General features: G+C 44.9%; 5 protein-coding genes across 5 annotated transcripts; 2 read left to right on the top strand and 3 right to left on the bottom strand.

Moving 5' to 3' along the window:
• Positions 1 to 289: 289 nt before the first annotated feature.
• Positions 290 to 4,020, top strand: LOC117857079 (pre-mRNA-splicing factor SPF27 homolog). Its single transcript, XM_034739564.2, has 7 exons — positions 290 to 665; positions 1,551 to 1,726; positions 2,383 to 2,466; positions 3,145 to 3,214; positions 3,298 to 3,431; positions 3,502 to 3,560; positions 3,649 to 4,020. Exons 1-6 carry the CDS (start codon positions 411 to 413, stop codon positions 3,548 to 3,550), a joined length of 768 nt encoding a protein of 255 aa, XP_034595455.2. The 5' UTR covers positions 290 to 410; the 3' UTR covers positions 3,551 to 3,560; positions 3,649 to 4,020.
• A 647-nt stretch (positions 4,021 to 4,667) lies between these two features.
• LOC117857077 (geranylgeranyl diphosphate reductase, chloroplastic) lies at positions 4,668 to 6,383 on the top strand. Its single transcript, XM_034739562.2, has one exon. The coding sequence runs from the start codon at positions 4,852 to 4,854 to the stop codon at positions 6,184 to 6,186; it is 1,335 nt and encodes a 444-aa protein (XP_034595453.1). The 5' UTR covers positions 4,668 to 4,851; the 3' UTR covers positions 6,187 to 6,383.
• Positions 6,384 to 6,561: 178 nt separating this feature from the next.
• On the bottom strand, positions 6,562 to 10,441 carry LOC117857078 (ADP-ribosylation factor 2). The gene is made up of 7 exons (XM_034739563.2): positions 10,286 to 10,441; positions 9,439 to 9,596; positions 8,763 to 8,833; positions 8,487 to 8,606; positions 7,234 to 7,352; positions 6,975 to 7,056; positions 6,562 to 6,835 (listed from the first exon to the last, which is right to left on the bottom strand). The coding sequence occupies exons 2-7, from the start codon at positions 9,584 to 9,586 to the stop codon at positions 6,830 to 6,832; spliced, it is 546 nt and encodes a 181-aa protein (XP_034595454.1). The 5' UTR covers positions 9,587 to 9,596; positions 10,286 to 10,441; the 3' UTR covers positions 6,562 to 6,829.
• A 1,784-nt stretch (positions 10,442 to 12,225) lies between these two features.
• LOC117859170 (probable envelope ADP,ATP carrier protein, chloroplastic) lies at positions 12,226 to 15,675 on the bottom strand. The gene is made up of 10 exons (XM_034742371.2): positions 15,094 to 15,675; positions 14,922 to 14,978; positions 14,058 to 14,120; positions 13,912 to 13,968; positions 13,740 to 13,823; positions 13,524 to 13,592; positions 13,347 to 13,459; positions 13,074 to 13,243; positions 12,838 to 12,916; positions 12,226 to 12,737 (listed from the first exon to the last, which is right to left on the bottom strand). Exons 1-10 carry the CDS (start codon positions 15,502 to 15,504, stop codon positions 12,638 to 12,640), a joined length of 1,203 nt encoding a protein of 400 aa, XP_034598262.1. The 5' UTR covers positions 15,505 to 15,675; the 3' UTR covers positions 12,226 to 12,637.
• Positions 15,676 to 20,217: 4,542 nt separating this feature from the next.
• LOC117857359 (uncharacterized) lies at positions 20,218 to 26,992 on the bottom strand. The gene is made up of 4 exons (XM_034739988.2): positions 24,112 to 26,992; positions 21,746 to 21,839; positions 21,568 to 21,672; positions 20,218 to 20,793 (listed from the first exon to the last, which is right to left on the bottom strand). Exons 1-4 carry the CDS (start codon positions 24,309 to 24,311, stop codon positions 20,464 to 20,466), a joined length of 729 nt encoding a protein of 242 aa, XP_034595879.1. The 5' UTR covers positions 24,312 to 26,992; the 3' UTR covers positions 20,218 to 20,463.
• Between the last annotated feature and the right edge of the window lie 147 nt (positions 26,993 to 27,139).

The raw sequence follows: 27,139 nt of genomic DNA, 5'->3' as shown, positions 1-27,139 counted from the left end.
CATTCATCACGGGCACCGTTTAGAAACTGGTTGGAGTCAGGCTCCCAAACAAGCAAATGCTTTGTAAAAAAAGATTTGTTGCACATCTCCATCGCTAAAAAAAAATCACGCAAATGACTGTAGTCATCGCTAAAAAAAAATCGAGCATAAAACTCGGGGGCGTTCACAGGTTGGGCTCCTACAGCCCAACACGGTCCATTCTACAGACAGGCCATAGGAGGGACACACGGGCCGGCCTCAACCCAAAACTCTAACCGGCCCACGCACGACACACGGGCGGAGGCGGAGGCGGAGGCGGAGGCCAGCTCCAACTTCAAACCCACTTCTCGCCTCCGCCGCTTCCTCTTCCTCCTCCGCGCCGGCGCGACACCTTCCCTCTCTGTCCCGCCTGCGCCTCAGCTGCCGCCGCGATGGCCTCGTCGTCGGCGACGAGGGAGGTGCTCATGCTGGAGGCCCCGCCGCCGTCCGACCCCGCGCTGGCGCCGTGGCGCTCGCCGCCGGACGCGGAGGCCGTCGACGCGCTGCCCTACATCGACGGCGACTACGGCGACCCGGCGGTGAAGCGGGAGGTCGACCGCCTCGTCGAGGAGGAGATGCGGCGCGGGCAGCGCAAGCCCGCCGACTTCCTCCGAGACCTGCCCCCCGTCCCCACCGCCGGATTCGAGGTACTGATTTCTGAGCTCTCCGATGTCTCTCGCAGCCAAGTAGCTCGATTACATACCTTTGATTTGCGATAGGATGTGCTGTGGTACGTTACGCATCGGTTTGGAGTTTTTCCGCTGGTAGCAGGTGCGATCTGCGTTTAGGGTTCTATAAGCAGGAACATGTGGTAGCTAGGGTTTATAGTTGTAGAGGTCAAAGTGAACTAACTTGGCTGGGTGAATGTATCTTTCCATTCTTTAGACTTTGTGGGTGGGTGGGTGGGTTGGGGGGGAGGGGGGGGGGGGGGGTTCAAAGTGAATTAACTTGGCTGGATAAATGTATATTTGCCTTGTTTAAACTTTAGAACTGTTCTCTAGGAAATTGAAATTTAGCAGATAACCCCTTTACATTCTAGCTGTTAAACTATATAATTTGGGTATGTAATAATGTGTATAATGCCCAGTTTTTGTGGTTCATTTCTGTAGCAATGCGTTTTTAAGCTGGGGTATCATGTTTGTGTGGTCTCCCTTTTATTACTTCAGGTGGAAATCTTGTACAAATTGAAGGTTTTCTTGTTGGATATCTACTGGGGCCCAAGTTAAAACCCATAAAAGGATCTGCTTATGTTGTTAGTTTGATGGACTGATGTTTATTTCTGATTGAATTGAGGTTATACCTCATCTGGTCATGAAAACTGAGGCCATGAGCGGTTCCTTGTCTGGGATTTATCTGGATTGATGCTTATTTTCATGAATTGTACTTCCATAGATATCTGTGATATACTTGATTTTTTATTATTATGCCATATCAAAACGGTGCTGTGTACCAAGATGTTTGCAAGTTTTGACTATTTGAAAATTCTATGAATCATGCTGTTGACGTAAATTATGCTATCGTTTTGGTTTCAGAATCATCCTATGCTTGCCAAAGAGTACGAACGAGTTAGGGCTGGTAAACCTCCTTTTATGTTAGATATGTCTCGCTATGGTTTGGAACCACCTCCAATGAACAAGAGGAATGATGTTGCTGCCTGGAGGCAGGCTCTACGGAATGCTCAGAGCCAGTTGCAGCATCAAATTATAAGGTCAGGCTAATTGTTAGTTTTGGGGGCATCAAGTGTTATATATTCATATTCTATAATAGATATGCCCACGTACAGCACTGTGTGTCTATGAACTAAGGAAACTTTTTCCGGAATAGTTCAAGTTATAATTATGAATATGACTATTAGAACTGTTTAACATTATGAGAAGTTTTTCTGGCTCTAAATCACGTACTGATGAGCTGCCATAATCATGCTTGATGTGCTGTAGTCAGAACATTGCCGTTGCTTTTCAACAAAAGAAATGCATAAACACAGGTGCTAACAGCTAACAGCAGCATACTGAGTTAGGTTTATCCCTAGCACGGTTGCCTATGTATTTAGTACTCTATTGATATCTATAAGACAAATTTGACTTGCCATGATCTCTATAATTAAATTTTGACCATGACCATTCATTTTGTAAATGTACATGGTTGGTATGTTATAATTACAAAATAATAGGCATAAGATCATAAATATAAAGAGTACCTTGTTTGTGTCATTAAACCTATATATTGTTAGTTTTAGTAAAAGTATTAAAAGTTCAAATCTTGAAACTTTCATGCCTTATAAAAGTGAACAGAGGGAATAGTCATTACTGTTATTCTATTACCAAATAAACTGTTATACGTTTTGAAACAGAGCTGGTATTGCAGGATAGAGAATCTTGAGCTTATGCTGAAATATGGTGTTGATGTTTGGAAGCTCCAGAACAGACAAATGGAATCAGTTCTGTCTAGGTAAGTTATGTCCATGAGTTCCTTGACAATGTTGTCCCTTTGTTTTCTTTCCCTTTCATTTGAATCTAAGTTTGGTTTGAGCTATCAGTATGTGGAGGTGACAAAGATTGATGTATATATATAATATATCTCATCTTCTTGGTCTTATGGGTGATATGTCGGCAATACTTATACCTCTACTGAAGCATTCTACATTTTAGGTTTTTTATCCCCTCGATTAACATGTTTTAGGTTTCAGAAGTTACAAATTACTATGAGGCCCCGTTTGGATCCTTGGAATTGAATTCCATTCTAATAATCATAATTTAGACACAAATTAATTAAGCTAATATAGTTGTATGTGGAATATATTTGTATATTATTGTAGGCCATATGGGAGAGATACTTATGTGCTGCACTTCTGCTATAGGGAAGCGAGTCAAAGAGCGTACTATAAGTTGCATATTAGAAACATAGCATGAGGATCTATAGAATCAATTTCCATCTCCCACCCCCATGAATTTAAGATAGGCTTATATCTAAACTTTGGAAAGTTGTGGAATGCCACATTCCAAGATAAATAGCCTACTTCATTAACTAGATTCCAATTCCTTCAAAATGAAGGGATCCAAATGGGGCCTGACTGTTGATAGGTGAAATATAGCGTGCATGGTCTTGAGACATTGATCTTGTATGCAGGATGCAAAAGACAGCTGTCGAATACAATGAAAAGATAGAGACCGTCAATCGTGAGAGGAAGTTCCACCAGGTAATAATTGATTGCTCCCTTCATTGGGAATTTGAATCATTACCATACTTCACAGGCAGCTCATAATCTGTTTTTTTTATCAGCAAAACACTGGAGGACAGCTCCATGCCCTGACAATGGAATGGCAGGAGCTGTGTCAGAAGAATATAGCTATTGAGGCTGCCTGTGTTGACTTGCAGAATCATATTGATCAGCTTAAACTTGAAGCAGAAGAACTGTATGTGCACTCTATACCTCCGTCTCTGTCACTCTCTGCTGATGGGTCGTGACAAAATACTTCTTAACAGGGGAATGCCCATGGAAGACCACACTGGAACCAATTCACAAGCATCATGAGGGATTCGAGGTACTGTTCTTTATTTGCCATCCAGTTAAGTTCAGACACCACGAGACAACCATTGCCTTTGCTATGATTAAAAGTTTGCTGTCTACAGATACAGAGGTGGCAAGGAAGAAGTTATGGCGCTTCAATGAGATAGGGAGCTGGAGGTTCCATTAGCCATTGTGCTTACTTGACTTGCAGTTATCAATTCCACCTGGCTGTTTGACATTGGAAACACATTTGTGGACGGTGCCTAGCAATCCATCACTAGAAGGTGGTGCTGCTGAAAATACCTCAAAGAGGATGAACCTAAATTTGTGTATTCTTCGTCCATTGGAGTGTGCCCTAACCTGTGGTATGAGTAATACAACGCTCATTTGTATCCCTATGTCAATTGCAAATGTTTGCCGACTTTTCGTGGCTTGAACTTGTAGTGCAGCATCAAGTTTTTATATTAGCTGAAGCCTTCAGTTGCTCCGTTTTACTTGTTTCTGATAATATCTGCTTTACCTGCCTGAGATCGTTTTGAGCCCTTCCCAGGCGTGTAATGTAATCGTTCAGTTCTGCTTTGCCTGCAATGAACTATGATCTGCATTGACAGTGACGCGTGACAAATGAGCTTTGAGTGACGCTTATATGTTGCGTATGTGTGGTTACTTGCAGCAGCAATAGAACATATAATATAATGCCCAGATTTGTTTAGCTTCTTAAATTACCAGCCAACACTAGGTTAAAATCTTTCACTAGTTTACCTAACTTGCGAAGCCTACAGATGCGCATCTCACTCGAGACGGCTTTGTTTGATGTTAGAAGATGCTGAACTCTTGGAGGGTGAGTAGAAAACTCCAGCTCCGGACATCGTGCTTTGTAGCCATTTGCTCTAGTCCTATGAGCTGCAGCTCAAAACTTATACTGCTATTTCGTTTCCTTTCAAATGCATAAGAAAACAATTATAAGTGTGTCATTTTGAACCTACCAACTATTTAAATTTTATATACCGACTTCCACAACCAAAAGTAAGCCAAGCCAGCCTCTATGTTATTGAAAGAAAAAACAAGCCGGGCTCTTATTTTGTTTTTGCTTCTGGTGGAAATGGCGACCTGGCCCGTGGGGCGTCTATTCAAATCCGAATCCTTCCCCCCTGGCCACGGCCAGCTCGTCCCGACAGTGTCACTGCACCGCCACGCCTCGCGCCCACGCCACGCCCGCAGCTACACTCCAACTCCGAGCCCTAAACTAAACTAAACTAATGCTCCACTCGCCGAGAAGGAAATCTCCAGCCGATCCGTGAGCCCTCCCTCCGATTTGCTCAACCATGGCCGCCGTCGCCGCCTGCCACTCCCCAGCGCGCATCGCCATCTCCTGCTCCGCCACCTCGTCCTCCTCCGCGCCCGCGCGCCCGCTGCGCGTGGCCGTGGTGGGGGGCGGCCCGGCTGGCGCGTCGGCGGCGGAGGCGCTGGCCTCTTCCGGCGCCCGGACGTTCCTCCTCGAGCGGAGCCCCGCGGGCGCCAAGCCCTGCGGCGGCGCCATCCCGCTGTGCATGCTGGACGAGTTCGCCATCCCGCGGGACCTCGTGGACCGCCGCGTCACCCGGATGCGCGTGCTCTCCCCGTCCAACCTCGCCGCCGACTTCTCCCGCGCGCTGCCCCCCGGGGCGCACATCCCCATGCTCCGCCGCGAGGTGCTCGACTCCTTCCTCCGCCGCCGCGCCGCCGACGCCGGGGCGGAGCTCGTCCCGGGCCTCGTCACCTCGCTCTCGCTCCCGGAGGGGCCCTCCGACCCTTACCGCGTCCACTACATCTCCTCCTCCGGGGGCGGGGGCCGGGGCCGGGGCGTGCTAGAGGTGGACGCCGTCGTCGGCGCGGACGGCGCCAACAGCCGGGTGGCGCGGGAGGTCGGCGCGGGGGACTACAGGACGGCCATCGCGTTCCAGGAGCGCATCCGGCTCCCCGACGCCGCCATGGCGTACTACGACGACCTCGCGGAGATGTACGTGGGCGGGGACGTGTCCCCGGACTTCTACGGCTGGGTGTTCCCCAAGTGCGACCACGTCGCCGTGGGTACCGGCACCGTCGCCGCCAAGCCGGAGATCAAGCGCCTCCAGTCGGGGATCCGTGCGCGCGCGGGGGGCAAGATCGCCGGGGGGCGCGTGATGAAGGTGGAGGCGCACCCTATCCCGGAGCACCCGCGCCCGCGCCGCGTCGTGGGGCGGGTGGCGCTGGTCGGGGACGCGGCGGGGTACGTCACGCGGTGCTCCGGCGAGGGCATCTACTTCGCGGCCAAGTCGGGGCGGCTGTGCGGGCGAGCCATGGCGGAGGAATGGGCGCGCACGGGCGCCGTCACGGAGGCCGGGCTGAAGCGCGGGTACCTGCGGCCGTGGGACGACGAGTACCTGCTCATGTTCCGGTTCCTGGACCTGCTGCAGCAAGTGTTCTACGGCGGCAACGCCGGGCGGGAGGCGCTGGTGGAGATGTGCGCCGACGAGTACGTGCAGCGGCGGACCTTCGAGAGCTACCTGTACAAGCGGATGGTGCCCGGCGAGCCGTGGGGGGACCTCCGGCTGCTGTGGCGGACGGTGGCCAGCATGGTGCGCTGCGGCGTCATCGGCAGGGAGGTGGAGCGCCTGCGACGGCTCGAGCTGCAAGCCTAGAGAGCAAGCTTGGCGTCTCTAGCACAGCAGTGTGCTGAATAATGCTTATGTGCCCGATTGGCGCTGCAATGGCTTTCTGAATGCATTTACAACACCTTTTTCTAGCATAGAATTTGTCCTGCTTTGCTGTATTACTCACGAACAAAGTCATGAACTCATGAATTTCACCGGAACCAATTCAGTTTCTTCGTGAATAAGTGAAGAATCAGCAGTGCAGGTGTAATCTCAAACACCAGATAAACAATGACACGATGTGACTCTGAACATCCCTTCAGCTTAATGCCTGTTACCCACGGACCAGTGTGGCTAGGGGTACACTTGTAGGACAAATTCGACGTACAGGTACATCAAAATATCAAATACTGCACAATGACATAATACTTTGAAATGAACTGCATTACTGGTAAACGATCTAGTACCAATGGCCAATTACAGTGTCTTAATATTGGAACAGGTATTTGGAGAGTATAATCACGCCACATAAGGACAAACCAGCTCTCTGAAAAGCCTAGCAAAGAAATACAATACTTGACAAGCATTCCAACGAAATAATAATCAAGTCTCAAGGTCAAAACGACCCATGGATCTGTTTCTGCCGAAAATGCAACCGCCATGTACTCCACGAACCCACAGAATTGTCCAATCAGGCCTGCGTTCATGAGAACAAGGATCATTAGACCACAAGCATATTGGTGCCACTCCACAAAAATAGTCCAATTTGTTGCAGATTAAATGAAGATGCTTTCACAAACAAGTGTCATAATGGCACATGGAAAAGAAATAGGTACCTTGTTTGCAATGTTGTTGGAGAGCCAGTCAAGACCCTCGTACAAACCTTCTCCTGTGGTAGCACAGGTGCTCTGGATATACCTACAGGTGACAATAAAGTACATCAGGTTAGGCAAAGCCACTGATAAATTAGTTTGTAGATAGAACCCACGGGCAAAACTTTGACAGTTTCACTACAGAAGATCCACATTGAGATTGGCCTAAAACAGCAAAGCAAGAACAGTTTCACATGCAACAAAAGTATCAGTAATATCATACCAGTGGCGTTGGCGAAGGGAATGGAGACCAAGCTTATCGGTAATCTCAGCAGCATTCATTGCATTTGGCAGATCTTGCTTGTTAGCAAAAACGAGCAAGACAGCATCCCTCAACTCATCCTGCCAATGCCATGTGAATGAACACTCAAAACTTATCCCACCATAATAATTATTCAAATAGATTGTTAGATCCATGCACCTTAATACAAATGTAACTGCAAAACACAAGATCCTAGAAGGATATTCAGGCCCTGGAATGAGTACTCTTAAATGAGCACACAGGGCAAACTCATATACCATTTAAGACCTGATTTTCCCCCTACTGGTTGCCTAGGCAACACTTCATTTCTGAAAAGTAAATATCAGCTGTGTATTTGTTGCTTTCAAAAATACTGCACATACAAATAAGTATGTCAGATTGAATGATATCCCAAAAAAAAGTCATGGCTAGGGCGCTAGGCCTTAAGGTCTACACCTAAGGACAATCCAAATTCAGCAAATGTTAGTTGTATACAGTATACTTTAGTATGTACACTAGCCCTTTAATCAGTTAAGTGTTGCAAGAGGCCTGTTCGCTTCAGCTTATAAGCCGGCTGAAAAGCTGAAACGGCTGATTTGTTGTGAGAGGAAAACACTGTTTGGTGGCTGATAAGCCAGCTGAATAAGCTGAAGCGAACAGGCCCTTAGATGTTAGCAAATTGATTATGAAACTGTAGGTAATATCTCCAGTGGCACAAAATGTCGAGTATCTCCCATCACTTAGATCAAGTAATTCCAATACCTTGTTGGTTGTGGTCTATGTCATGCTTTACCATCTTAATTTTAGACCCTTTAATCAGTTAAGTGTTGCAAACTTAGATGTTAGCAAATTGATTATGAAACTGTAGGTAATATCACCAGTGGCACAAAATGTCTAGTATCTCCCATCATTTAGATCAAGTAATTCCAATACCTTGTTGGTTGCGGTCTATGCCATGCTTTACCATCTTAATTTTAGAGAGGACACCCGTACTGCACACCTTTTTTTTAAACTTAATCCATTACACAACTTTTGCATACAGAAGTCAATGATGATGCACTGCTCTGGAATCAATTAATACTTAATAGATCCAGGTGGCATTTTGAACATAGCTAGAGAGAACACTCCAACAAAATTTCACCGCCATTGTCCAAGAAAATTTGAGATGGCTGCATGTGATTTACCATGCAACAGATAATGAGAAACATGAATGCGGCCTTTTCAATAGGATTTACCTCATTTAACATCCTGTGGAGCTCATCCCTTGCCTCAACAACACGATCTCTGTCATTGCTATCAACAACAAAGATAAGCCCTTGCGTGTTCTGGAAGTAGTGCCTCCACAGTGGCCTGATCTGTAGTTCGAACAATATATTGTGATGAGTAAACGGTATCTCAAATCCTGAGCATACTTGGATGTTTCCTGGACGTATTTAACAATCTTTCTGAAATGGCACTGCGATAACAAATAGCATTGAAAGGGAGGGAAGCTTTGTCCAGTAAATATGTACCTTGTCCTGACCGCCGACATCCCAGACAGTGAAGCTAATGTTCTTGTATTCAACAGTCTCCACATTGAACCCTTCACATCAGGAAAATGAAGTAAATATTCATCAGTCTTGCTTGCGCTAAGTAATATTGAAAATTAACGTGTATCTGATCATCTTAACAACATTAGATCAAACCAAAGAAACAAAGAAGATGGATACAAGAATAAAGTGTCTTAATCTAATTCCTTCTTTTCCAATTTTAATAGGTTGCACCACTATGATACAAACAAGCATCTAGCTACATCTGTAAGCCTAGAAGTAATAAATCAAGTGGGACAAAAGCTTAGCATCAGTAGCATGAACATATGGACAAATCAGTGCTAAATTGTGCGCAGCTGATGATAGCTACTAAGAAAACAACAAGCACATGGCAAACAAAAGCATAAAAAAAAGATGTATTTAGTTCTGCTGCTTTGCATGGTTCGTCCATTGTCATTACCCCTTGGCAAGCACATCTGAGGTTCCAGCTCTAGTTTACATTATTTTAAGTCAAAGAGCCTTCACAGACACATCCATTTGCCATGTCCCTTATTTCTTTATTAGAAGGAATAGATATCCCTATTACCATATACATGAACGATCCAAAGCCCCCCACCTCCACCCATAAATAAATAAAAAAAAGAGGATAGCTTCTCACCGATTGTGGGGATGGTGGTGACGATCTCTCCGAGCTTCAGCTTGTAGAGGATGGTGGTCTTACCAGCTGCATCGAGACCAACCATGAGAATCCTCATCTCCTTCTTGGAGAAGAGGCGGCTGAAGAGCTTCGTGAAGGTGAGCCCCATGTTGCCGCAACTGCGAAAACCATTACTCAACAATGATGAGCAGACGGGAGGTAAAGCAACTACCACAGGACAGAATTAACTGATGGAAAATCTCAGCACAGAGAGACAACAGATCAAAGCTTGTGCTCTCGAACAAATGCGTAGCACATAAAATTTGGGCCAGTCACAATTCATTCAGACGAATTGAGATCTTATACAAAAACTAACGGATGAATGCCAACATGTTACCAGCGGATCACGAGCAATGTGATCGCCTCAGCCGATTCCAGGCACAGATCACCGACCAAAATATCACATACGACTCCAGACGGCAACAAGCCAGCAACATGCAAATCTACGCCACGCTGATAGATCTACACGACATATCACAATGCCACACCATTTCTCGGAGGGAAAAAAACATCGGATCAAATCGAACGATGCAGCTCCTACAAACAGGAACCGCGGCCCAGAGATCCGAGTGCCAATGCCGTGAAAACGGCGACAAGCATTCGCACAAACAACCGCGGCAACACAAAGAGCAACATTCTACACGCTCGCGGCAGGCTCAACAACACAGATCTGCGCCCCCATTATACGACAGATCTGAAACCAGCGGGAGACCGGCGGCGAGATCTTCCGCATTACCCCTACGAACCAAACTTGCAACGAGATCTGGAAATTGCAAGAGAGAAGGAAGTTTCGGCAGGCGCCACCAACCTTCCTGGAGATCTCGGGCGCGCGCGATCTCGCAGCTCCTGCTCCCCCTCTCCTCGACTTCGGGCGGGGTGAAGAAAAAGAGACGAGTGGCTGATGCGGGGGGCGCCTCCGGGCTTCAAGAGGTGGGGGAGGGCAGGGTGGGTGGGGCGGGGCCTGGACCCGGTCCACGTGAGCCTGCGGGGATGTTCGCGTGTGGGTAGGAGTCGGTGCACGTGGGACGGGTCCAGGAAGTGTGGGCGCGCGCTCCTCGTTTGAAGCTCCAACGTGCAACCGACGCTTCGCGAACTCTTTTTCAGAAAAGAAAGTCGTATGATATGAATATTTACACGTGTAGGCACGCGCATAGAGACGACAGACAGAAAGGTAAAGTTTGGCGAAATTTGGTGAGTTTTGCGAAAGCTCGGAATAAGATGTGCTCTTAACCTTAAATAATTAAATATATGGTCTACTATTCGCTAACATGAGATCTTTTATAATTGGATGTGAGAGAGAGGGAGGGATTGAAAGAGGTATTATTATTCAAGAAAAAAGGTTATTGTAAGCCAAAGGGGTGCTTGGGTGGAGGGAGCTGTAGTTTAGCCTGTCACATCGGATGTTTAGATACTAATTAGAAGTATTAAATATAGTTTAATTACAAAATAAATTACACAGATGGAGTCTAATCCGTGAGATGAATCTATTAAGCCTAATTAGTCCATGATTTGACAATGTGGTGCTACAGTAACCATTGCTAATGATGGATTAATTAGGCTTAATAGATCCGTCTCGCGAATTAGCCTAGAAGTTCTGCAATTAATTTTATAATTAGCTCATATTCAGTCCTCCTAATTAGCATCCGAACATCCGATATAACAGGACTAAACTTTAACCCTGGTATCCAAACACCCCTAAATTATAGTGCTAAAAGTCACCTTACTCATCATTTTAGGAGTCGTAATTATCATATAACCCAAAGTATTTATTTGTTCCATCTAAATTAAGTTATCAGAATCCAGTGATTATAAGTGTTGTCTGTGAAATCTTCTATAAGTTAGATATCAATACATAAGACTACTTAAAACAGCATCAATACATTTGTTCTAATGCAAAGAGAGATGGTCATATGGACATCTAGACTGTTGTGTTAAACTCTTACAAGCCTTTGTAAATGAGCTCCATGGACTCCAGATTGAGCTTTATTTTCGTTATCGGGAGCATGAAGAAATACTTCATTACTTGCAAACACTTTGGAGCCTGTTTCTTAGGAGCATCTAAGGTAGCATGACATTAGCTACCCGAGAACATGAGAAGAGCACGAGAAGATACATTATTTATTTAAAAGAGATGTTACAAAACACAAAAAGAAACAAAATGTTCTTCAACAAAAAGAAAAAAAAAGGTTCTTCAACTAAAATAACAATTTGGCCTGTGAGATTGGAAATATAAAATTCTTACCCATGTTAGCGAAGGTCTGAAGGACAACAGACATGCAGAGTAACAGGGCAAGTGAGATCCAAACTCCAGCAGGGTAGTATAATGCTGAATCAGAGTCTCAGATCGTATTCAATCCCACGGCCACATGCACATACATGGTAGTGCAACCTTGAATCGAGTTCCCACACATTACAAGCAACAATTTCATATCTAGGTCATGGAAGAGCAGGGCAGCTTCTGCACTAATTCCACTTTATTTCTTACAGATGTACAAATATACAGATAAGGTTACCTCAATATTTTTTTTAAAAAAAGGTAAACTTTCCTCTGATGACTGATCCTCTCCCTCTAAGCTAAAACTCACTGTTTTCGTTCCATTGTCTGCCTGTCCAAAACAAACTGGCTTCAACGACAAAATGGCAAGTAGATGGTTCACAAGGTCACGCTGAATAAAATCACTCGAGCGAATCTCAAGCCTTCGATCTGTGATGTAAAATATTAAGACTACCATACAAGTCAACCCAATCTGCTCAATACAACAACGATGTCATTTCATTGACAAGGAGAATCTGCGCCATGCTATTCGATTGTTCTGGATATGATGTATAGTTATAGTTTTGAAGGAAATTTCGCAGTGACATTGATACACTATCCTCTACTAAAATAAATAAGATATGCTCCTACTGACACTAGCTAAATCTGTGCTAACACTATAGAAATCAACTCATTGCCTTTTATTTCCTTCCAACGCCTTCTCTACCTCTATGAATGTGTATGCTAAGGAAAACTCCGCAGAAGGGCCAATTTGGAAAGGAACAGAAGGATGTGCTGCCTGTAGATCCTAAAATACGGTCCCAGGAGGGAGGAAACACAGCACATGGGAGTATGCAAAGACTCATCCTTTCTACCCAAGCCTTAGAGAATGAACAAGGCTCTTTCCTAGATTGTTTTCTCCTGGTTTTCTTGTATTAATTTGTCCAGCTCCTTCTGCCCAGTAGCTAGCAGTGTCTTCACCGTGTCAAACGCGGTCAGTTTGATACTGCATGCATATAACAAATTTGAGAGAAACGAACATTTACATGTGCTGTTAAACATGCCACTAGCTATCAGTGTTGGGGAAAAATTTATTGGTAGGGTACCTGCTATTTGGTAAATTTTTTAAAGCATTTGGCACAAAACCTCTGTATAGTCCAATTAGACCATCACGCTCCACAATGCCTGCATTTGCCATTAACAAGAGTTTAAAAAGGTTTGTTTTAACATTCTCATAAAGGACAAAGTAGCAAGCAAGCATGCAAAACTAACAAATAGCATAGTTCACATTGCGAGATCAAGCGAATGTTATGTATTATCCATACAATGCTGCCATATATACCTGGAATAGCATCAAAAATGGTATTGTACGGTGTGCCTTTCATCTGCATTTGTCTTCTAACGGTGTCCAGGGGATAGCACATCAAAGTTGCAAATGTTGCTGAAAGAAGAGCAGTTGCTAAAGATGTTTCTGTTCTGTTCTTGTACTTCTCTGGTACAGATTTCTTCATCCTATAGATGGAAAAAATGCCACATAAAAATGAGATGCAAATATATAGTTTTGAGAGCATCTTTCATGTGCCATAGTATTGATATGCAGTAGAGGGAATCTTACAGGTCAAAAACACAGAAGTTCACGGCAATGTAAGGTGCAATTCCTATAAGAGATGGACCCAACCCTCCATAGAAAGAGGCCAATCCTTCTTCTCTCAGCATGTTAAGAGCAACCTACAAAGTCATCAGATTATGCTGATTTCCAAAAACAGAAATTTGCATTTACAAGAGTTGTTACCTGAGACATAGTGCTGTGTCCAGATTGAACTGCCAGCCTGAGCCGAAGAACATCCAGTGGGTAAGTAACCTATGAGCAAGTACAAGGACGAAGTTCAGGATCTGCCATAACCAAATAAAAGGCAAAAGCAGAAGCCACATGTATCCAAATTCACACATCTAGCCAAATTAAAAATGCAGGGGCATTTGCTAGTGAGGAAGAAAATAAATAAATTACTAGTGTAGATGTCATGCCCGCACAAGCACCAGCAGCAAGTCTCCCAAATACAGTAAGCTCTCCATCTTTCCTCCGGAAAATTTTCTGAATTCAAAAGAGTAACATTGTAAGGGAGAAAATTGCAAGAATGTAAATAAATTGAGTATACATGTAACAAGGGAGAAATTATGACCTTGTAAACTTCATATGAGAAGAGTTGCACCGCGCTGTAAGGAATTATGCGAATAACCTGGTCCAAATTTACGAAGAATAATCAGCAAGGGCAACAAGATAAACCATGCATGAGCCATAATATGCATGATGGAGAATATCAAGCACCTGTGGAAGGTTGCCTTTCCAGTAACCCTTAAGACCCTCCTCTTTTCCAATGTCTGCAATAGCCTACATGATTACAGATGTATCAGATAACACTGTTATCTAAAGACCAACTTCTAGTATGACCTATGAAAAGAAATAGAAAACTAGCTAATTCTACAAAAGAATTACAAGCTTATTAATCCAAGAAGAAAAAAAGGTTTTATGCACACAATTTATGCCCATCTCAAGGATTAGGACCTCTGATTTGAATAGATCATTAGCACCCATGTTTAGATTCCATAATAACTACTTCACTATAACATTAAATCGGAAATCTAGAGACTAGGCTATAATCTTTAAAGCTGTGTTCAAATAACTATATGAAATCAAAGGCTTCATGAAAAGAATATTAATACAGGACTGAGCACAGTACATATGATGTTAAATAAGGGCTGTTGATTGTATCATTAAGTGTAGATCCGCTTGAACCATGCATGATAGCTTTTCAACAGAGATTTGGTGCTGATCTCTATTTTTGATACACTCATCAATAAGCATGGCCAGGACTCAGAGAAACATCCAAGGACCCATGCAATTGAGTTTTTTTAAAAAAAACAGGTCCACAGTGAGTCCTATCTTAAATTATCCCACCAGTGCCCTTAATCTGAAGTCTCGGGCTTATTTACAGTACTGTATTTGGAACTATAAATTGTCGCTGTGGGATTTGTGGAAGAATCCTCTGAGCTGCCGCATGTTATTTTGCTAGAGATAATCTTTTGTGGCATTGTGCAGCGCCTGTAGCTGGAAGGTGCATTTCTGAATGCACAGCATTGCAGTTGCAGCGAAATTAAATTGCGGAAAGGGAGTGATTCATGGCATTGGTACCTCGAGGAATCCAACCCCTTTCTTGGCGGTCTCTCCAGCCACCCGCACGCTGTGCGTCTACAAAGGAGAACAGCGCAACAAAAACCCGTTAGCCACACCCACACAGCAGCGGTAAGTAAGAGGACGAGCGAGGAATCAGAGCGAGATAGTGCGCGTGGCGTGGCGTGCCTACCTGCATGAGTATCTTGACGCGGTCGAGCGGCGCGGTGACGGTCTTGGCTGCGGCGCCGGCGGCGGCCCCCGCGGCGAAGAGCGCGGCGCTGTGGGGCACCAGTGCCAGCAGCGCCAGCGGGTGGCGCACCAGCTGCGCCGCGGGGGGCAGCCTGCGCTCCTTCTTCTTCCCCTTAGCCTCCTCCTCCTCCTTCTCATCCCCCACCGCCGCCCTCCGCTCCCTCCCCTCGCCGGCCCGTACGACGACCGCCTCCTCCACCGCCTTGGCGACGGCCGCCGCGGCGTCCCCCCCACCCTCGCGGACGGAGAGCGAGGCGAAGGCCGGGACCCGGGGCCCCGCGCGCAGGAGGACGGCGTGGCTCCGCGGCGGGCGCCACGAGTCGCATGCCTCGACCCGCCGCCGGCTGCTCATCGGTGGGACGGACGGCGGAGGCGGTGCGCGCGCGCGCGGTGCGTGGATCTGCGAGCCCGCCCGCGGGAATCGGGCGTGAGATGGAGGAAGGAATTGAGCAGGCGAGGCGAGGGAAGTGGGGGGAGAGAGGGGATAAGGAGGGCACAAGGATATGTCAGTGGCGCGGCGCGGTTAGTTAAGTGCGACGGTGCGGCCGCTTTATAGTCAGGCTTCATGGCGTGTTTCTTTGTTTAACTTTTTTTTTTCGAAGAAGTGTTTATTTGTTTATACCCATGCTTAACGCCTAATCAAACCAGATCTTCGAGGGAAAAAAGGCTAATCAAACCACACCACAGCAGACAGCACGCGTGCATCTCCGTTTTGGAGCGGCGGGGGAGTGCCGTGCGAGCGAACCGGACCCAGCTTTCGGTGTCGACGGTTTCCGCTACACCTTGTGCTATCTCGCAAAAGTGCACGGCAGGATGAGGAAAAGCTTTGCAAATGTGTATCTTTGCGTCCTGTCTTGGGGGCAACCTTTCTCGTTTTTTTGGTGTTACTTGCCGTCTCCTTTCTTTCTCTCTAGGACCGTGACGTTACCCACGCGAGAGATTGTTGCGGGACAAGCTGTTAGGTTCAGTTCACGTCACAAAATGATGGTGGGGAGCATAACATACAGGTGGAGCAACCCTCACCCATCATGCTAGTTTTTTGAGTTGAGTTAGGTCCAAGATCTTATTGTTATGGGCTCCGGTGTACGTGGACATGGGTATAGCGGGTCAGGCTGGAATCCGCTGCGCACTCTAACACAAGCTACCTCGATTTGGGCGGCGGCATAAGGTTTGATTTGGCATGTTGAGCGGCACAAGGTTTGATTTGGCATGCCGATTTCCGGCAGGACGAGCTCACTGAGGGTATGATTTACCGGCTAGAGGGAAGCTTATTTTAGCTGGCTAAGTTAAACCTTTAGTGGGGCTATTTCTTAGCTAAATACTAATTGTTACCATGCTACCCTCCGGTGGGACCCACACGTAAGACAATCTTATCGTCTCTCTCAGCTCATCCTTCTCCCTTCTTCCTCTTCGTCTGCCTGAGCCAAGAACCGAGCCAGCGGTTGGCATCACCGCTGCTGCCACCCACCGCCACCCGCGTGCGCCCACCGCCACCTACACGGCGCGCTGCCTCGCCATCGGTCGGGAGGACCTCACCTCCGCCGACTGGGCCACCGCCACCCACTTCTCGACGCCATCAATCTCCTCAATGGAACTTCGACGCCTTTCTTCTCCAAGTTGTAGTCCTAGTTCCTGCCCCCATCGCCACTGCACCCGGTGAGAAGGGCGACGACGCGACCTGCAGCCCCGACCCGTCGCCGTCCTCCTCTGTCGTACCCAGCCCCAGGTGCATAAGGACGCCATTGGCTGGGGCAACATCACCATCTTCACACCACACAACAGGGAGGGTGCCCGCGGCGACAGCGCTACCACTCTATGGTCGTCATAGCCACTTACCTGCAGTCGCGCGGCGGCGGTGGCCGGCGAGGTGGGGGCGGCGTGTGGGAAGGGGTGACGCGTGTGGGAAGGGGGGCGCGCGGGGAGGCAGCGCCGGAGGGGGTGTTGAGGCAGTTAGTGCGTCAATTCATGAACCGCAAGCACACGGATCAGTTGTAGCTTTTCTCTTAGAGTATTCCTCCAAGGTTTACCATTACATGGAACAAGTGGATTGTTGGCTCTCATTTTATACTAATCTTGCTAAGGAAACCGAGTTATGTATTGTGTAGAGAGACAGACTAAACTAATAACAGAGATTGAGGCAATATAGCAAAGGTTAACAGAAGATAGGAGATTGAGATAGATATAAGTGTTCCCTCCCTAGGATCTAGGTTCACAAGAATATGCATCTACTACACAGATGGATGTTGCCCTCACTAGTTATCACAGCGGTTACGTGCTCGCTCGGCCTTTTCCCCATTGCATATTGTCACTATGCAGGGATAATCAATCACCTCGCTCACACACACTATATCGAAGCATCCGCAGAGTTAAGCTAATCACCACGATTACCAAAAACTCTATTAACAACATATGTTGTACATGATAGAGATCTCACATATGTAAACGAAGCATTGCAATGACATAGACCATGATGCATTAATGGGCATAAAGAATATGTAGCAGTTACACATTAAGGATCATATCAACCCTAGGGATGAACAGAGGTTTTATCCTATGATCTTACACATGTTGACGAATAAAGAGACTAAGGAGCACCTGGAGAACACCCTGACTGAAAACAAAGATGAGGGAAGGTGCGAGGGACTTAGGCCGATCGGTCTAGGGGTTTCCTCCCTTATCTGGAGGTCCTCTGATCAGATATAATCCTTATTTCTTCTCTTGTTGAAAGTCCTTGATATTTATAGTTGTTGGCGTCAGTTGGGGTGCCTTTGAAGCTAGTTTTTAGGAAAAATAACCCTAGGAACGTCGTGGACTTCCTCATGGTGAAAGGGTGCGATGATCGGGGCCAGAAGCGAGCTAGGCCGATCGGCCTAGATCCCTCTGGGCCGATCAGCACACCCTCTATTGGCCTCCAATGCCCGAGCGCTTCATACGAAATTTTGTAGATCTCATCGAGCCATGCAATTTCCCATGTAAATTCACCCCAATCGAAGTTCGAATGAGGAAGATATGGCCTGCGCAAGTTTCAGCTCCTCTCGCAGGCTTGCAGTTCAATGTTCGTGTTTGGACCTTCCAATATCCAAACTCCGGACCCAGGTTCAACTTGTAGAGAAGCCCTTCTATGTCATATTTTTTGTGATTTTATAATATGGTCCAAAACACAACACATATGCGAATATGGGGTTATTTCAGGTGCCAAGTGGCGGGTTAGTATAAGAATATACCTGAAAATACTAGTTAAATGGTACTAAAAGTGTGTCACTAACGAGCGTCAACAAGGGAGCGCGGGGAGGGGCGGCGGCCAGAGCAGGCGGCGATCGGAGCCGACGTCGGCGAGCCCAGCAAGCGGCAGTCCCCCGCGAGGGAGCGGCAGGCAGCGGGACAGGCTGTGCGGGAGGGGATCTTCCCGAGGAGAAATGGAGGGGGAGAACATATCCGGTGCTACTGGTCCTTAAGGTGCTACCATGCTACCAAAAAGGATAGCACCTAAACCGGTGGATAAAAAATCATGCAAAAATATGAATGGATAGAGCATATAAACATCTATCATCGTGCAAAATTTGATGTTGAAAAAAAAATTTTAAGGAGGAAAAAAAAAGAGAAATCAACACTTGAATAGTTGCGTGTGCAACGGTTCATAGCTGATCCGCAACCCACAACTATTCAAGTGTTGATTTCTCTTTTTTGTTGCTCCTTGCACAATTTTTTTGTTCAAATCAAACTTTGCATGATGATAGATGTTTGCATGCGCTATACATTTATATTTTTTGATGAATTTTTGATGCAACGGTTTAGGAGCTATCGTGTTTGGTAGCACGGTAGCACCATAATCCGCGGTAGCACCGGATATGCTCTCAGTGGAGGGGTAGTTCAGTCATTTACCAATTTAGCTGGTTTAGTTGGATTGGAGTAGCTAAAGGAATCTTTAGCCAACTAAAATTTAACTAGGTCTTGTTTGGATCCATAGCTGCTAAATTTAGCCAGTTAAACTTTAGATGGTGGATCCAAACAGGATCTAAGAGTGGCAAAGGCAAAGGAATACTTGAGCCACCGAGCCAGCCTTCGCTGTACAGCAGTACAGGACATCTAAATTAGCCTTTATTTTTTGCTTGAGGAAGAGAAATTCTTGCCAATTTAAGATTATAATCCACGTGGATTATATAATTGTATTATTGATTATGGGTATTTAGGTAAACGATCATTTTTAAGTTCTAAAACTTAAAAGTAGTTTATTTCAAATTATTTGTTGTCCCAATATAATTTTAGGATGTTCTTTTATCGCACTGCCCTTTAATCCAGGAGGGAAACAAGGACTAAAAGTCCACAATAGCTACCGACGGCGACGCCTAATCATCTGCCCAGGAACCAAGCACGCGCACAAAAATGAAAACAAATGTTAGGATTGGAGAAAAGGGAAGTGCAGCGCCAGCATCAGGTCCACTCGTACGTGCATTCGGATCAAAGCAGACAGAAAATTTGAAAGGGCGCATTCTGACTACTAACTACTGAGCTTAACCGGTCCGACTGCGCATTAAACATTAAGTATGCGATTTTCTTCTATATTAATACTACAAGTCATAAAGTAGCGCATATTATCAGTACGAAACTAGTATTTCATAACGAATGTGTTGGTACCACCTTCACAGTTTCTACGTATTGATATGATCGAACCGTACGTGTTTGATCATGATTCATATCTGCAAAGGACAAGTTCCTTTTTCGTCGGTGTACCAAGAACCTGTATGTTAAGGCGGATGACGTTTAAAAATTATTAGGTACGCTTGTGTGGCCGGACTCGGTGGAGAGATTAGTGATTAAAAAATGAATCGAACAGAGACAAGTCACCAAACAGTCTAGTAGGCAGGCACCAAGTTTTCTTAATTATAATTGAACTATGCCACTCGGTTCCATTTTTTAAAAAAAAGAAAGGAGCTCAGAGAGACAAGGAACGAGCTAGAGTCGTGCCATGGAAATCTACACTACACAGGCCCCCGTTCTAGAGTTCTTGCTGATGGTCTGCCTGTTGACAAATCCCCATACATTCGGATCATCTCCTCCCTCTGCATCGCCCAAAAAGATGGCAAACTTAAATTCTCCAAAGAATCGACAAAATACAACGAGTTATCATCAGCTGTTCAAATTTCATTCTTTCTAGAAGGAACACTGGTAACATGAGTTAACCTACATACATATATCCATCTGCTTCAGGTTCCATTACCAAGAGTTCTAAACTGAACAGAGTCCAAAGCATTTCACGCGCGGCCAACTTCTGCCTGTAATCTTCAGTCCTCCGCCGCGCGCAACATCTCTTCTACTTTATAGACAGGGTAGCAGGGAACGCCTCCTCAACCTCGGTCAACCTGCTCTCAGCCGTCTCTGCCTCGAGCGCGTCGATCTCGTAGCGCACCTCCTCCATGTGCTCGTTTATGCTGGTCACGGCCTCCTGCACGCCCTGTATGGCCTCCTTGAGGGCTGCGTCATATTCTGCATCCGCCTCGGCATCCTCGGTGCCGGCAGCCTCCGTGATCTCCTTGACGTGCACGCACACATGCTGGGTCACGCTGCGTGACCTGCAGTCCGCATGGTTCACCAGGCGCTCCGAAGGCCGGCCCGCTTTCTTTAACACCTGAATCTTCGCTGTCTTCAGGAATCAGGGAACCCAGACAGGACGACAAGAGACATAACTGATCAACAACCGAAGAAAAAGAAAATGACATTACAGAAGAAATATAAAGTAGATGATGGAAACAAAGTTGCATTTTCAACTTTGCAAGCAAAAATTAGCCCTACATTCAAATTAAGGCCAGTACCATAGGTGAATCAGTTAAAGCACCCACATAACTAGAAAGGGTTGCTGGTTTAGTAGTTAGACTACGACACAATTTGGTGGTGCTATAGTAGGGGTCTAAAAGGTTAATGTAGCTACCAGGTGCAATAGGAAGAGGTAGCAAAACTGGAATACTATCATTCAAAAAACAAACAAGCCTTGCCACTTTAACAATTCAATGAATACCAACTTATATTGTAATACAGGGAGTTTTAAGTTGGGAGCATTTTGAACTTAACACGTGTGCCACAATGAATTGTGACCGTCTGTGTTTCACGATAAATAAATAAATAAATAAATAAAAGTAAAAAGGGAAAGGGCGTAAACTTAGTTTCCTTTAGCGTTTGGTCAAAAAATTGGCTTGGATAAAGCATAAGAAACCTGACTAAGATCTCTTATATGCTAAAATTCCTACAATCATGGTTTTTCTAGGATAAATGAAATGTAAAAACGCACCATTGATGTTTTAATATGAAACAATAAAGTTTTCACTCTAGAGCTGAATGCATGAACTCTAATTATTTTAAGGAAGCATTATTTCACGGTCCATGGAAGACAGAACCTTACAATGTGCCCAAGATAGCTTACCAAATGCAACTTCTCTTTCTCATGTGCTTGAACACCCTTCAGTAAATCGGCAAGATCACTACGACAAAAATCTGGCACTGAGAGGAGGGAAATCACTTCAAGGACCTGAGGGGGGCAAAAACTATTAGATACAGGATATTTTTATGGATATGAAGAACGTGAGTCAAACAGAGCTAACTTGTTTCGAGCAATCGTTGAACTCCGATGTAATATTTCCACACAGCTGTTGATAAGCTAATTCACCTCCATTAGCCATATATTCAGAAAACCCCCTACAATATTATTACAAGGACTTTAATGACAAAACAAAATGGTAGGATTACATAGAATAGTATTGTCATTAAGTACTTTTCACACAAAGATATGCTAATGCAGCACCAGAGTTGCAGATGAACATTTAGGTTGTGTGTCGAAATCAAGTGACTCAAAAACAACACCTACGGTTTAACTTTACTGCAAAAATACACTAACCAAAGTACCAAACAACCACATTCCTGGTTATTAGCAGAAAAGAACCGTGATGTGGATCTTCAACTTACCACTTGAACCGTTCTAACATGAAAACATAAAGAATAAATAGGAAAAAACCATTTTGCTATTATTCCTCGATTCCTTTGTGAATATCTTACACACCAGGGGGCTAAATTAACTTTGTAGTGGCTGCAAAGCAAACATATTTTAGGCCAGATCAACAAACACAAGAGTAAAACACTAATGCAGAGACAGACCACCTGACCTCTTCGTCAATGCATCTGAACATTATAAAATACTATGTTGGAAAGTGTACATGCATATTGGAATTACTGAACAATATTCAGCAGCAGTCCTGATGGAAAAGGGTGGCAATTAAAATTATGATGACACATCCAGCACATACTATTGAATCACGTATGCTTCTTTTAATATCACAAGAAAGACAATAGCTTGTGTACAATTGGTAGTAGAACAAAATGTAAATGGGCCTTAGAGCATCTCCAAGAGTGCCTAAACAATAGACTTCCAAAAAAATAGTTTTGGGACCTTTCTAAAAGATATTGGGAGTTAAAAAAGCACTTTTCACCAACAATTCCCAAAATCAGTTGCTAAAATACTTTAATTGCTACCACATTGTCTATACATGGGGCCACCCTCCATGGGCCAAAGGAAAAATAACAAAATTTTTCGGTGAAAAAAAATGTTCCTGCAGGAGAAAAAAAGGGGGCGACATTTTTTTCCCGTGGGGATAAAAGAAAAGCAGTGCCATGTCGCCTTTTACGCAAAAATCTCGCAGATTCGGAGTGGAGAGGGAAGGAGGAAATTTGGCTCCGGATTGATCTGATAATGGACATGCCAAAAAATTGGGAACGGAATTGGACCACTGTTGGAGCATTATTTTTCACCTTCTTACCCAAAACTAGTTTTTGGAAGTATTTATTGGGCACTCTTGGAGATGCTCTTATCAAATATCCCGACGGCTGAGAATACTGTTAATCAAAGAAAATTGATCCTTTTTAATTCATTCATCCCTTCCCCTTTCAAATTTCTTCCAAGCTCACATGGCACAAAATATCAAACTTTGGATCTGAAGAATTTTAGGCATATTATTATGGCCTATGCTTTGAATGAAAGAGGCAAGAAAGTAAAAATCCACTCAATGCACAATCGACAACTTCAGAGATTTCAGTACTAAACTTCCTAATAAGTCAAAGCCAGGACCTTATTGCAAATGTGACAGCGGACCGGTGAAACCATGAATTTACCATATTCAATTCTTTGAGATTTCTATTTCATGAGATCATCAAGGTTTACAATGTTGCTCTCTTGCAACAAGCTCGAAGCAGGAATTTTGCTACCAGTCCAGTGGATAACTGATGAAAATCAAGTATGGAAAAGTTCAAGAGATGGCTCTACAAGTCCTAAACCATAACAGACTTCAATACATAGTGCAAGGATCGTAAGTTCAAAATTTGAACCACGATCCACTAAAACTAAACTAGCACAACTACTGTAACAGCCCCAGCAAATAAACTCAAATCCAGAAAGTGCACCAGCAACAAAACCTAAAAAGACAAACACAAGAAAGTGGCCTCAGTGCAAGGATGCCAAGAAACAACATATGTGAACTAAAACAACCAAAATCACTAGCTAAGTTGGCAGGAGCACAGATGTCAGCAACACGACTGGGATCAGCTGATCACAAGCCAAAAAAAGAGGTGAAGAAATTTAGGCACAAGTTGGGCCAGAAATTTCCTGCTTCTGGAAGAAATTGAACTGTTCCAGATGAAGCTCCAATAAAGTTTCTGCGTCCCATACAAATCCTAGAACTCAAATCACGAACCCCTTTCTTAACTGGATGCACCCTCGTTTGTTACCGCCAAGCAAATCGTACACAGCTAATCGAATGAAACAAAATCATATAAGAAAGTCCAAGCCCAATCTGCCCTACAACACTACATAATCCAAACAGTCTTAGCTCATCACCAAAAATCTCTAGTAATATAATAGCGTTAGGGTTTTGGTAGGAAACCGGAGTGGCATGGCCGTGCCGGAGCACGACAGCGGTACCTCCGTAGCGTGGAGTAGGCCTCGGCGCGGCGCTGCTGCACGGCGAGAAACCCGCGGAGGAGGCCCGCCACCGCGGCGGCGCCCCGCCCCTCACCGGCGCCGGCCTCGGTGTCCATGGCGGCGTCCTCGGCGCCTGCCGCAGCCTGTTTCGGGTGGTCCTCCGCCATGTGGTCGCCGTTGCACGGCTGCGTCTCCGCCATGGCTTCTCCCCTCGCCTCACGAGGAGTACTCACTTCCCTCCTCACCTTTTATGTCTCCTCGCCGTTGCCTCTGGACGGCGGCGCACGATTTGGATCCAGAATCGGAGAGAGGCTTCAGCGTCAACTAGAACCGGAGACGCTTTAGGTATGTCAACTAGAATAGGATTCGGATCGCCGGCGGTTAAGCAATCTCTCCCCAGCCTTCTACTCCTCGCCAAAGACAGGGACTCAACTTGGAGCAGTGATAATCCCATGTTGCATTTGGTGCAAAAATGCAAATTATAAAATTCCACGAAATCAGGTTTCGTGCTAGTTTCATGTCCCACGCCGTGTCGATACAGATAATCGATGTTGCGATGATGGTTCATGAGAGCATGTCGAATGTTTTTCGCTGCTGTGGTCATCGCCAAAGAGGTTGATCAAAGTCCCATCTCCCATGTAAGAAGGGATACAGCCCAGCACAATCATGCAAAGATTCATGTAGCGTGAAATTCCCAGATGGCATTGCGTGGTTAAATGAATCAGGCTGCAAGTATACATGTAATGATGTAATACATTCCCAATTAAGTCAGCATAAGAAATTCAAGATACAGCATCTGGTTACAGTCAGATTCCTCTATACGCCGCAACTGCAACAGCATGCCCTGTGGAGGAGCCGGGCGTGACATGTTCCAGCAAACAAAACAGCAGAATTTCCATCAATCCACCTGCATCTATTACCGTTGAAGCTGAAGCACCACTAGCACGCCTGCCTCCCTTGGTTCTTGCGGGCAACACTCCCCTGGTCTGAGAATTGAACGGATTGCCGGCCTTGTCAGCTTACAGAAGAGAGCTTTCTGCTTCTATATGCACAATTAGGATGCGTGCCCTTCTTACTTACCTGTCTCAAATGCAAAAATGAAACAACACTACAACAAACCGGCCATAGAAGCATCAGATCTGAGAAATAATCAAGTGATACTGGATCATCCATGGCACATACTGTCTACAACTACGCAGCCACTTCAACAGTATGGATCCTATCAAAGTATCAATCACCATACCACAACTACTAAACAACTTTATTCGACTGCCTTAGAATGAGGATAAATTGTGGTAACAATGCACTTAAAAGCACTACCGATCTCCCAGGGAAATAACAGCGTGAAATAGCACATTGCAAAGGGAGAATTAGATCTGTGCCCAGGGGCAAAGCCAGAACAAAAGAGCATCGGGGTCTTAGGCAGAAGAATACGGGGTCATACTGAATAATTACCAACTAGATACAGTGATTTGCTACTGTTTTCTCTAAAATCGTCAGGGTCGGCGGACCCCGATGAAAGCCTGAGCTCTGCCCCTGTCTGTGCCATTGTGCTTTATTATGGTATATCCATATTTGCATTGATTTGGTTATTTAGACACATACCACCACCCACTGCCGAACCAATTTCAGTGTCAAAACTTGCTTGGTTGATGCAACTGGAAACTTACAGGACTGGAAACTTACAGCTGTGGCATAAAGAGAACAAGTTTTACACAGTGCTGGCATGAGTCTAAACATTAGAAAAGCAATGGCAAATATCAAAACCAAAATTGGCACAACAACAGACCTATGTTTCTCCATTCCTAAGGGCTGGTAGTATATTACTGGAAGCAAGGACTATACCGACTCTTCAAGTAATAAAAAAAATCACACAGCGTGGCAATGCCACAACCTGTATCAAAGCTTAAATAGTTGCAAATTCCCAATTCAAGCAATAAGAAACAAGAGTTTGGTGGCTAGAAAACATCTTCAGAAACATTCCTAAGAGTTCAGGGTTAACACGACAGACAGTTGCTCTTATACAATTCTAATCAAGTATATGATGCCTTCATTGTCATAGTCACAACTCACAAAGAGGTGTTCTTATGTGGTCATGCAGAGTATGACAAATTGGCAATGGCCCTGCACTTCTAAAAAGCAATGAGATGTATAAAACAGAGGCTTCCTTTGTCAACAATGCATAATTGGTCCCTGCAAAGTCAGATGGCATACACTGGTGTGCAGTCCATAATCAGTTCTACAGTACAGAGAATAAAACAGAAAACTTTCCTGAGACTCTTAGTCTCTACATGATAAGCCAAAAGAAATACTAACAAGACACAGGCTGCTGATGAAATGCTAACAGGACACAGAAAGCAATTTCATACAAGCAAAACAGCAAATGAAATTTGATCATCCCCATTCCCCAGATAAACACCAACACATCTGGATTAAGTATAAGGATTTGGATGAATTCTGAGTGGCAATAAGAGGGAGAAAATGCTGCACAATGAGGCTCCTCCAAAACCATAGATTTGTCACGTCTGATAATTATTTCCAAAATTTATCAGACTACAGGTAGTATCTCACAGGATTACACCTTGGCTTCACGATCAGAGTGTTATTTATGCAGGATCATCAGTGCAGAAATACCAGGCAACAAAAATAGAGAAAGTGCTTCATCAACATGTAGTAGCCCCTTTTTAAAATATAATCATAAAACACTTGAATAGGCAAATATTCTCTATAACCAACCTACGAGTTTATCCAAAATAAAGCACATTACTTACAAAGTAAGAAGGATCACTTCCTCAAAACAAGGAGTGTATCCACCTGTGTTTAGAAATAGAGGCATTGCCTCAAAATTAGGATGGTAACTGAAACGGCACTTACCAATGTCCAATGCAGAGTATAAATTATGCTTAAACGTGACACCAACGGGTTTATCATACATAAAAAAGTGAAAACAAAACAATAGTTGAAATCCACATGAAATCATTTACAATAGTCTCGCAAGCCACAAGGTAGACTTTTAAAAACCGCATAA

Source organism: Setaria viridis, chromosome 5 (assembly GCF_005286985.2).
Source record: "Setaria viridis chromosome 5, Setaria_viridis_v4.0, whole genome shotgun sequence".
Taxonomy (NCBI): Eukaryota; Viridiplantae; Streptophyta; class Magnoliopsida; order Poales; family Poaceae; genus Setaria; species Setaria viridis.
The sequence above is the reverse complement of the archived record's forward strand: the minus strand, read 5'-3'. Positions and strand labels throughout refer to the sequence as shown.